Source organism: Achroia grisella, unplaced genomic scaffold (genome assembly GCF_030625045.1).
Source record: "Achroia grisella isolate CSIRO2021 unplaced genomic scaffold, CSIRO_AGI_Agris_v1 utg794, whole genome shotgun sequence".
Taxonomy (NCBI): Eukaryota; Metazoa; Arthropoda; class Insecta; order Lepidoptera; family Pyralidae; genus Achroia; species Achroia grisella.
In genome coordinates, this window is record NW_026713026.1 from 7,501 (window position 1) to 20,330 (window position 12,830).

Below are 12,830 nucleotides of genomic sequence, written 5' to 3' on the forward strand. Positions count from 1 at the left end.
TAAATAAATTGATATATTTTATTTTCTTTCACTACCAATGCTACACAATTATCAGAAAAGGTCCTTAGATGAAAAGTAAAATAGAATGAAAAATTATTTATTCAAATAAATCAACATTTATGCAGTTTTGATATAGTAATAATTAATTTTTTAATCTACCGCTCATTCGGAAAGCTGTCTCGACACAAGAAGCACGAGCAAGAAACTTGCGTGTTACTCTTTTACATAATCTAGGAGAAACTTACATCGTGCCATTTTAAATAATTTGAAAAAGACGGTAAAAAATAACAAAATAGTTGTGTTTATTATGCATTCCCCTATAGGCATCATTGCAACCTTCCGTTTTGGTTGCCAATGTGTTTTTGTTGCTAATTGCATTAATTTAATTTTTTTTACCCTTCAGAATCCCTAATATACCCTTCTTGAAAAACCTCACGCTGTAGCCCCAGCAGGTAGTTTATTTCACAATCTAAGTACACTGGAGGAAATTCTTCTGAAACCGCACTGTCCGAGACCACTTAAGTTCTAGCGTGTATGGATTAATTTCCGATAGCGATCGTAAATGTAAACAATAATATAAATCTACGGCACAAATACCGGCAGTACTAGAGCCTAATGGCATTGTCCGCGAAGACGGGAAACGGCCTGATGGTATGACCCTGGTCCCGTGGAAACTCGGAAAATGTTTAGTATGGGATGCCACGTGTGTGGATACATTGGCACCAAGTCATGTGTCTGGATCGTCCTCTCGTCCTGGCACGGCAGCAACACAGGCGGCAATTTTAAAAAGACGAAAATATACGAATCTGGAGTGGTCGTATTGGTTTTTACCATTTGCCGTGGAGACGTTGGGCCCATGGAGCCCGGAAGCCAAATTGTTTTTGACATATATTTCAGCGCGGCTCATTGAGGTTACTTGTGACCCGAGAGCTGGTAGCTATTTTGCACAAAGGCTAAGTATGGCCATTCAAAGAGGCAACGCTGCCAGTATCTTGGGTACGCTGCCTCGATGTGCCGCGTTGGATTACAATGATTGTTTTTTGTAATTGTTTATATAGAAAATTGATATTGAGGAATTATGTATATTTGTATGACATTTATAGAAAAAATAATATAAATCTTAATGAATGAATATACAAAACAATACCTTGTATACGTTTATTTTATGGTTAAATATATTTAACGTATGTACTTACATCGTGAAGCCACGAGAGCTTCCTGGCGGGCGGGTTGGCTCGCACGTGGCACTCGAAGTAAACATCGTCACCCTCCTTGATATCTCCCGCCGCCAGTGAGCTGCCTAACCGCAGCTTCACTACCGGTGGATCTGGCAATACCAATACCATGATCACAATCTCAATTCTAAATATCTACATTCATGTAGGTCTATTACAGACTTATGATATGTCAGAAACTACCGTCAAGGCTGAGAGCATTAGAGGTAAGGAGAACTGACAAGAAACTCAGCTCGTATTCTTGTATATGTTTATAAAAGTATAGATTGAATTTTAAATTCAAAATTAGTGAGAATAGAGTGACCACCAGCATATGCTATAGCAATTTTGTCAAAAGGTAATAGTCTAATCAGTGGCCGTGAACGGAACAGAACAGTTTAATCTGAGGAAAACTGTACAAAGTCGTATAAAAGATTCAACAACACTTTTACATTTGTTACAGTTTTAGAAACCTCACTGTCATATCAACTTTTGTTTAAATTTGTATTGCTAGGATCTGGCAATACAAATATCATGATCACAAACATCAATTCTAAATATCTACATTCATGTAGGTCTTATGATATGTTAGAAACTATCGTCAGTTCATTATTAGAGGTAAGAAGAACTGACTGAACTGAACTGAAGAAACTCAGGTCTTATTCTTTTCAAATGTGCTTGTACATGTGATCCTTTCTTTTTAAAAACTTTGTATTTTTGATGTCTGTTTTTTTCTATGTCATTTTTGACTGTTACTTCTTCGCTGTGACCCCTTTTGGGAAATATACGCATTTATTAAAGTGAACTTATTTTTACTAAAATAGTCCTTGTGTTCCCGCTCAGTTTACAAAAATACAGATTAATTATTAAATTCAAAATTAGCGAGAATAGAGTAACTACTAGTAATTTTTCATTTACATATTGATACGTACAAACTACACTAATTGTCCACGACGTTTCCATAAACAGTGTGGTCACGTTGGGGTTCTCCGCTCTGCAGGTGATCGGCTTTCCGTCGTCGTCCAGCGTGGGCACGAAGCTCATCACGCTCACCGTCAGATTGTCTCGTAGTTCCTCCTGTTGGCAATATAACAGATGTTTAAATTTACTGTAAAAGTATAAGTATAATTATGAAGAGGGGATGCCACTACACATCCTATGTGGTTGTAGCCCACTCATGTATAGAAATATCTCATTTACACTCTATACTGAGGAGATGCAAACCATCGCTCCTAAGAATATCCCTGAATTACAACCTGACAAGTTTAGACTGGGATTTTTGAAAGAGGGTGAGCACAATATGTTTATACAGGTCGCAGTGCTACAGGTTCCAGTACCTGATAACAGCATTCTCTACCAGCTACCCAAAGGTTAGTTGGTAGATTATGGCATATCACATTAAGCTCGCCTCTTATACACGCTTTATAGTGCAATAAAGAATAAAAAAATAAGATTATTAAATAATTAAACCTTAATAGTTAAGAAATGAATACTGTAACAATCCGCACAAGATGATATTAACATACAATAATTTTCTTAAAAAAACCGACTCCAATATTAAAAAAAACTGTGCCTATCTATATGCATTTTAAAATGAAAAAAAGGTTTCTCAAATCAGTTTCTAAATGACGGAGTTTTAAGTAACAAGCATTAAAAAAAACAGTCATATTTCTATCGTCCTCCTCCTTTTTTGAGGTCGCTTTAAAAGAGTATAATATGCAAAATTTATCTGTAAATTGCTGTAAATTTTAGAAATATATTACACTCCAAATATATAATATACATGAATTACATCAGCCTTATCTGAAATGTCATATTGTCAACCAAATTATTGTATTCTAAAACCATAGTATGTATGTACTACTATTATTAGTCCATGGAGTGATGGAGGGAAAAGAAAGACTTCTTATCATACCAAGAAAGTCACAAAAGGCGACCAGGGAAACAAAGTACAAATAGGTGCTCTAAATCTTTTTGCGCACAGAGAGTTAGTTAATGTCGCAAGGATTTAACAAGTGACACCTTTAGTTTTGCAAACATTCACACTCTACGCTAGACTTATGATATATTTTTATGATTTAGTATGGGCGTTAGTTTAAAAAACAATGGAATTGCTTAAGTATTTTTTTATGGATTGGTGCTTCCACCTGTGCATCTGGTTTACGCTGGCGAGCCACCAGTGGAGGATGAGGTTAGGACAGCTAATCGTTATAAATTCATCAGGAATTTAACACGAAGGTTTCCCTCTGGAAACCAGCCCTCTGGATGCACGTGAAAATCAATTTGACTTGAATTGCTAGTAATGCTTCATACCGATTCATGCATATTTTTTTATACTATGATGGTGACAATCAAGCATACGGCCCATCTGATGGTAAACGGTTACCGTAGCCTATGAACGCCTGAAACACCAGGGGTATCACGTGCGCGTTGCCGACCCTTAAGAAACCTTAATATACCCTTCTTGAAAAACCCCATGCTGTAGTCTCGTGGGAAAACAATCTAAGTGTACGCGGGAGGAAACTCCTCTGAAACCGCACTGTTCGGGACCATTTAGGTTCCAGCGTGTGGGGATGAATTCCCTGTCGATGGCGAGCGGTGCGGTGGTAAAAGGTGGCTGTCGGCATCATGTCGAACAATTCCTCAGAACACAGTCCGTTATCGGTATCATAGAGATCAGGATTATCGACAATTCACATTAAATACCATCTCTCTGAACCGTGTCAAAAGGACCGAGCTGGTATCCAGGTGCTCCCGCCCAAAGATGAGAGCAGTACTCCAAGTGCATTACTAGCAATAAGGGTCTTTAGTCCTCACTACTAACAATTCCCTGTCCCCAATTCCTTATATATTCTTAGTAGTGACTGTAAACAATCAATATTGTTGTAGAAAAGAAATTATTCAAAGTATATTTGAACAGGTTCGACATCTGCGAATCGAGGGGCTTGCGGCGGCCCGCAGGTGGTCGCCCGATACGCAAACAATCCTGTTTGCCTCGCGCCTTAAGCCGGCCATTCACTATGCGTCCAACATTTAAGGGGATAGGATACAATCCCTTTAAACAACAGATGGATGGATGTCATTAAACAATGAATAATAAATATGACGTTGGTCTATAAAAAGTATCTATTTTACCACAATTCTTGCTTCTCAATATATTTATGAAAATATCATGTATGCCAGGAAGAATATAGACAGTTTCAAAAGAGTTAGTGATTGCACTAATAAAAGCTTACGTAACAATAACAAACTGATTTTGCCTAAATGTCGTTTGGCTAAAGTTAGTAATTCGTTTTATGGCAATTGCGTAAGATTTTACAATAAAATACCAGAGTCTGTTATAAATCTGCCAGAAAAAAGATTTAAATGTCAAATAAAACAGTTCCTTTGCAAAAAAGCTTACTATAAAAATGAAGAATTCGTTAACGATAATAAGGTTTTTGTAGAAAATTTTTAAATACATAGCACTGACAATATTATCTGATTACACTAATAATGAGTGCGTAGCGATTTCTATGTTGATTATCGCATGCCTCTTACTTGTTACACTGTAATTATTTACATAAAAAAAAACATCTAATAAAAAGAGCAACACACAAGTTTCTTGCTCATTCTTCTTGTGATGAATCTGCATTCCGAATGAGTGGTAGAATCAAAATATGACTATTCAAAAGTGCTTGTAATGAGTTTATTTGAATAAAGATTATTTCTATATCTATTTCTATTTCACAGTTCCCCTAGAAACCATCGTGATAAATAATGGTGAATTTACCACGATGGGCTAACTGACCTCATTTTCATCTTATCCTTCACTGGTGCCCCGCTAGCGTAAATCGCTAGCGCCACAACCAATGCACCATTCCATCATCATATATTAAAAAATATATATAAGCAGATGTTGTAATGTCTGTTAATCTTTAGTATACATTTTCTTATACGTAATTTCCATTTTTATATATATTATTTCACACCATATCTCTTAAAGGCTGTTGAAACACTCGCAGCGGATTAACGCGAAAGTCTAAAAGGGCCCGATCCGACCCGATTTGTCAGCGCTATTATCAATAATGTAGCGATTACAGCGCTCGATGGGTGCGCCGCTTTATTTCTCCCTTTTTCATCGCCACAACAATCACGTGTGCGCGATAAAACCTAAGTACGAGTGGTATACATCCCGCGGGCGTGCACTGCACCCGATTGTCACGTACGAGTTCCAATGGATGTTATAATGCTTAGAATTATTCTGTATTCCTTTTTCCTCCTTTACGTTCCGCCCCTTTTCATATCGCTGAATGAATACTTGATCTCGTGGAAAGGAATTAGGGTGTCTCACGAGTTATTGCCTGTACCGCGGTCTGACACGTTGCGATGGCGGCGGTTAATCACGACAAAAAAGTCAGGATTCTCAGAAACAGTGCCTTTTGTTGCCTTTACACGAGACTCTTTCACGCGCGATCTGGAGCGCGCGCGATAGAGCGAGATAGCCAGTTTTTTTTGTTCACTCTATCGCGTGTGATCATGTTATTTTCCTATCATTTTTTTTTTTATTTCACAGTGTTTGTATTAAGGTTCAATTAAGGTTTCTTAAGGGTTGGCAACGCATACGTGACCTGCTGTTTTAGGCGTCCATAGGCTATGGTAACCGTTTACGTCCAGATAAAACGTACGCTTGTTTACTACCAACATAGTATAAAAAAAATTCCAGAGACACGTTAGTTTTATAAATTATCTATAACTCTATAATTGTGTCTCTGCTCTATAATCATATAATATATCTTGTCAGTAATGTGGACTGCTGATCTTATTGCTACCATGTGAGGTTGACGCGGTTCACCTGGAAACCATCGTGATAAATTCTTGGTGAATTTGTCACGATTGGCTAACTGACCTGACCTCATGTTCATCTTATCATAGTCCACTGGTGCCCCGCCAGCGTAACCGTTAGTGCAGGCGGGTGCACCATTCCATTATCATTCAGAAAAAAGTGGCTAAAATGTCCTACATGAATAAATGATTTTTGAATTGGGTCGGAGCATGAATTCTGTGGGTCATGCGAAAATCTTAATCACAGCTGACTCGGGTGTGTTGTGCTGGGTCGTAACTCGAGCGGCGGTTGGCGGTCGTCCAACACTGCCGACGCTTATTAAGTTAAGTGATCACCTTACATATTTTTTTTTTCATACTTAAATACATCTTTCCACACATATATTCGTCCGTGCCTTTTTTAATTTACTTTAATATTATAATATTTATTTAATTTCCACTTTTGTACAACTCCAGCCGAGATGTTACAATTTGCCTAACAGTGGCACCGAGGCAGACCTTATCCGTCTGGCCCAGAACCACCGCTGGCCGGCCGGGTGAGTTGACAACATGCAGTGTCACCCATCTTCATTTGGAGGATTAGATTTATCAATATGCATATACAATTATATAAATCTTACACTACTACTAATTTCACAGTTTTCATTACATTGTGCAATGTAAGAATTCATAATGTAACAATACACATTATGAATTCTTACACTGCATATACAATTATATGAAATCTTATTTTAACACTATTTTCAAAGTTCACTATTTGTTATAGTCCAGGTTTTGTTTAATTATTGATTGTTTAATTTCACCTTGCATATTCGCGCTGTTCATGTGCGCGGACCGCCTCCGTATGCCACGCATCTTGTGCGGTAATTAAGCCAAACGACAAAAGTAAGTTAAGAAATGAAGTGCGATTTTTACTATTTAATAACAGGGTAGTATGTTGTTTGTTGATTAAAATCTTTTTTTCTTCTCTCGTTGATTGAAAATGAAATTAAATGATTTCCTTTTTTCGGACTACTCTAATGCTGTTGGCCGTAACTGGCCTTTACAGCTTCACTGGACGTTATGGGGCGAGTGCAGATGGCACTCCAAACCCGCGGAAGGATCAACTCCTGCCTGACGGATACGACTTTAGTCTGAGGGCACCACTAGGGGTTCGAACCTCGGCTCAGGCCGTCGTAATTTCGATCCCCGTTTGAATTGGACGGGGGATCAATCGGAGGGGTGATTTCTTATAATCAGGAAAAAAATTCATTTTATTTCTAAACTTTCTTTTATCGTAAAAGCAATATTAACAAGTTTCTTTAGATCTCATTTTATTCAGGTATATATCAAAAAAATATTTTCGGAGTTAAATCTATACATATAAATAAAATTGAAGTGTCTATTTGTAATATTGAAATAATCGTTTGTTACTACATGCTTATGAATCTAAATATGTACCGTATTTATATTCCACATAACCAAAATAACATTTTAACATATTAATAATTTATTTTTTTCCCTACAGTCCAGTTCGGTATATAGATCCAATTGAGAAGAACTGGCTAGAAACTCAACTTCTTTTTTTAAAAGCCAGTTTATTTCAATGTATATTTATTAAGTGTCTAACATTAAATGAAGATCCCGTGCATGAACAACTATTGCCATGCACGCTCGTTGTACATTCGCCGATGCTTCACAACTACATTTCAAGTACTACAATCAAAGTCAGGGGAAATAAAACACTTTAATTTACGACAAAAGTGTAATGGGATATTTTTTTCGGACTACTCTAATGCTGTTGGCCGCAGCTGGCCTTTACAGCTTCACCGGATGATAGGGGGCGATTGCAGATGGCACTCCAAATCCGCGGAAGGACTTATGGAGCGGCTGAAGGCCAACTCTCGCCTGACGTATACGACTTTAGTCTGAGGGCACCACTAGGGGTCCGAAACTCAGCTCTGGCCGTCGTAATATCGATCCCCGTTTGAATTGGACGAGGGATCGATCGGAGGTGGGTAATAGGATCAATATGTACACAGATCAAAAGCCACTGTCCAATAATAATTATTAGAACTAGTTAGTAACTACAAAACGAAAACATATCGCGTTGTAGAAATTGAACAACGCCATCTAGTGACAACTTAGTAAACTAAATTTACAAAAGACGATTAAACACTCGTCATTCCTATTAAATAGGCACAGGCCATATATAGACAATCCACTAAATGATAATTTGGTATATATTTAAGTTTATTCTATATATATATATATATAAAGAAATTCTTTATAATAATATAATTAAATATTTCAACAATATAAATTTTGGCGCGCTCCGCGCAGTTAATTGTGAAGTGTGTTAGAGGGACCGTTCAAAAACGTGAATAAGTTTATATAAAATATATTATTTTATGTTAGGTTATCTTAGGTTTTTATGTTGATTGTCGCATGCCTAATCCTTATTATTAATTAAATATAAGTAAATCAATATTTATTTAAAAGAGCAGCACACAAGTTTCCTGCTCATTCTTCTTGTGATGAGTCTGCTTTCCGAATGAGCGGTAGAATCAAAAAACTTGACTATTCAAAAGTGCTTAAATGTAATAATAATAATCTTTATTCAAATAAACTTAATAAAGTTTATTTCTATTTCTATTTCTTATAGAAAGAGAGTAATAGTTGATTAATAATTGTAAATAATTGAATAATAATTGTAATAAACTTTAAATGTCGTTTCTTTGTTTACAGGTGAGTTATATATGTGATTCAGTATTTCAGTGTTATATAATTGTTGTTTTAAAATTAAATAAAACATTTCTCTGATTATAGACAAACAATTTTTAGTTTATTTTATAAAGAAATCCTGAAAATATCATAATATACATACAGTATTTTTTTTTGTTCTGTTTATATTTAGTTGCATTTTGGTAACAATTATGCTCTGTAACACATATGGTTGCCTGGTGGAAAATGTCGCATGGTGTTAAGTCCGCCAAATGTACTATTACAATATATTGTATTATGTGGATTAAAGTTAAATAAATAAGATATAAATGGGTAGAGACAATAATGAGATAATTTAAAACTTTTTATAATTACCCCGAGTTATTTCATATTCAACAAAAGTTATTATAAACCTGCTGTAAAGTTGAATCAATCCCTCTTCAAAGTTCCAGAGGCTGTTGTAAGAGGCGGTGTCATTGCAAATTAAATGAACGGCCGGGGGCGAGGCCCAGCCGAGGGTGGGGGAGGGTCATTAACGAATATCTGCGTTTAATTAGCGATGTTTCCTCACGTTAATTGCATTTTAAATTATAGGACATTGAGAACATCGCTATGCTTGCATAATACCTGATTTTACGCAATACTTTATATTTTTTATTAAAAATTTCATACACTTGACAATGTATGTTTATATAGAGATAGTGGATGGATAAAATATGTTTTATTGCATTGAAGAATTATAAAAGACTAGCTTTTGCCAGCGGCTTCGCTTGCATGAATTTATCCCCTTAGGGGTGGAATTTATCAAAATCCTTTCTTAGGGGATGCCTACGTCATAGTAGCTTTATGCATGCAAAGTCTCAGCCCGATCGGGTTAAAATTGACAAAGTTTCATCCCCTATTTTATCTCCTTGGGGGTAGAATTAATCAAAATCCTTTCTTAGCGGATGCCTACGTCATAACATCTACCTGCATTCCAAATTTCAGCCCGATCCGTCCAGTGGTTTGGACTGTGCGTTGATAGATCACTATGCCAGTCACTTTTGAGTTATATATATTTAGATAGGTAGGTACAATAAATTAGTAAACTTAATAAAACTGTATAAATAAATAAATACATAAATAAAATAAATGGACAATTTACACAGCGTCATCTAGTCTCATGCTAAGCAGAGCTTGTGTTGTAGGTTCTAGACAACTGATATAAATACTAAGATATTTTTTTAAATATTAATAACTAGCTGGACTTGCGACTTCGTCCACGTGGAATGTAACTTTATTTTTCTAAAATAAAATGGATGGACATCAGCTACCTGCCAAAAAAAGTCCCGTCACAATCGGTCCAGCCATTTCAGAGAATCATAGAGAGAGAGCGAAACAGACAGATAGACAGACAAAAATTGTGAAAAATGATATTTTGGTGTATGTACCATATTTATATTTATATACACGTAGTAAAAAACGATTATTATAAATATTATTTCAATATTACAAACAGACACTCCAATTTTATTTATATGTATAGATAATATACACATACATAATACACACAGAAAACACCCAGACCGATACAAACAATCATACTCATGAATACAAATATTTGCACCGTGTGAGGAATCGAACACGCGACCATCAGAAAACGGTGTGTTACACTGCTAGACCACCGAGACCGATATATAAATAAGTGTAATAATACAACAATATATCACTCATTTATTTTATTGTATGATGATGGAATGATGCACCCGCTGATAATAATACTAATGCTGATGCCAAGAGCACCAATAGAGGATGAGAAGATCAGGTCAGTCACGATGTCTTCTGAGAGGATGACGTGGAGATCCACCTAATGAGTGATATTACTGGCAGTTGGGTCTCTAGTTCCGTTTCTAACATTGTTCATGGGAAAGAGCTAGAATTAGGTCTTTTTTTTTTTTTAAATTGATCTCTCAGTTATTTGGTTCTTATTTGGTGAAATCCATTTGTTTAGTTACATAAAACAAACTTGTCTAAATTTAAACACTATAATTCACTAAAATGTCCAGACTTGTAGCTGCGTGGTAGGCCGGGCCATTGGGCTCCCTAAAATATGGTCGAACGCAGTGATGGCTAGCTCATCCGTCATATTCGTGAACGGCGTTGCTTGTAGGGACTGGTCTGCTCTAATCACTACGGCTGATTTATTATTAATTCTTTAACCAGTTGGTTGTATATTCAATATTTTTATCTATTTGAGTATTTAATTGGTGCTACTTGGTAGTTTGTATTCACACACTTAAACTTAAAAATGTAAAGTAATAATAAAATTATTTAAAAGAGCAACACGCAAGTTTCTTGCTCGTTCTTCTTGTGATGAGACAGCTTTCCGAATGAGCGGTAGATTAAAAAAAATGTTATGACTATTAAAAAGTGCTTGAATGTAAGTTTATTTGAATAAATGACTTTCTATTCTTTTCTTTAACTTGTGTACAACGTTGGTATTAGTCACTTTAGTCTATGGACAAAATTTCATCGAGTTTAATTAGTTATTCAAAATCTACCCTGTACCATCGTAAGCACAGATTATTATATTAGAGTCCGTTAGTTTGTGTTCCCGCGGTTTCTGTTCCCCTCCCTTACCTACAGTAACAGTAACAAACTGACCGTACAACGGCCTTGACGCGCGCGCGCATTGTGTTGTGAATTAAAATAAATTAGAACTGTGAAACCTATTGTGAAAGTGTGTGAAAGCTAGCGAAGATATCTTCGAGAACCTGAAACCCAAGAAATCCGCAGAACCATACAGGTACGTGACTGACGTTTCCCTAACATTTTGGTAGCAGAGTAGTTTCCCAAACATATAAATTAGTTATTTTATAAAAAAAACATATAGTAATACGTTTCACATGGAAGGAGGGGTTAGGTACAAGCAGTCTTAAGAATGAAATTGAACAAACGAGTATTTCAATTCCTGTTTTCTATGATTTTTAGTTGCAATATCCTTATTCTCTATTTGTTCCGTACAGAGTAGGTACACACTCGATTTCGTACACGAGTATCCCGTGTTTACGTAGAGCTTAACAAAATGAAAGTATAAAAGCCGTGAACGTTGACAAATCGGAACGGACAGCAGAGGTTGAAAAGGTACGGCACAACATCGCGTAATTTACCGGCCGTCCGCTAGTTAAAGCGCTTTAATTATTTTTTTATTACGTATGTGCACAAATTAAGGGATGCCGTCGTACCTTCGTTGTCTAATTAAGCGTGGCCGTCTCCGCTTCTGAAGCGCTTTACGCTGAATAATACCACTTGGTAGTGTCTGATTGTTTGTATGTCTTGCGTTCACTTCACGCTTGTTTGCTTGTATGTATATCATTACATAGTATAAAAGAAAGTCGCTGTCTGTCCGTACCTATGTATGCTTGAATCTTTAAAACTACGCAACGGATTTTGAAGCGGTTTTTTTTTTTAATAGATAGAGTGATTCAAGAGGAAGGTTTATATATATAATACATGTACACCCGGGTGAAGCCGGGGCGAGTAGCTAGTTACATAGTATAAAACAAAGTCGCTGTCGCTGTCTGTCCGTCCCTATGTATGCTTAAATCTTTAAAACTACGCAACGGATTTTGAAGCGGTTTTTTAAATATATAGTGATTCAAGAGGAAGGTTTATATGTATAATATATGTACACCGGGGTGAAACCGTCAAGTTTTTACATTATAATTAATTTTTTTCCCTACCGTTCAGTTCGGTATATATATCCAATTGAGAAGAACTGGCAAGAAAGTCAGTTGAATTACTTTTTTTTTTAAAGCCAGTTTATTTACAATGTATATTTATATAGGTGTCTATGTCTAACATTAAATGAAAATCCGTGCATGAACAACTATCGTCATTCAAGTAATCGTTTAGTGAGTGGCTTTGCTCAGTAAATATGATTTAACAGATGTTTTGAATTTATTTAAGGGTAATTCCAATATATCCTTTGGTATCTTATTGTAAATTTTCATAGCTATTCCCATAAAAGACCTATTGACTTTTTCTAAACTATACTTTACAATGTAATTTTTTTATTAAAAATAATTACTAGTTCTAATATAAATTTTA

At 36.0% G+C, this 12,830-nt stretch overlaps 1 protein-coding gene across 1 annotated transcript in view; it reads right to left on the minus strand.

Moving 5' to 3' along the window:
- Positions 1-1,196: 1,196 nt before the first annotated feature.
- The window catches only part of LOC131851627 (nephrin-like), a gene marked incomplete at its 3' end in the record, with an annotated part of 550,959 nt that continues 539,325 nt past the window's right edge, over positions 1,197-12,830 (minus strand). The window contains exons 8-9 of the mRNA XM_059202146.1: positions 2,147-2,291; positions 1,197-1,327 (exon numbers count right to left, since the gene is read on the minus strand). Of these exons, the coding sequence (XP_059058129.1) occupies positions 1,197-1,327; positions 2,147-2,291 (276 nt within the window). The remainder of the gene's footprint in view (positions 1,328-2,146; positions 2,292-12,830) is intronic.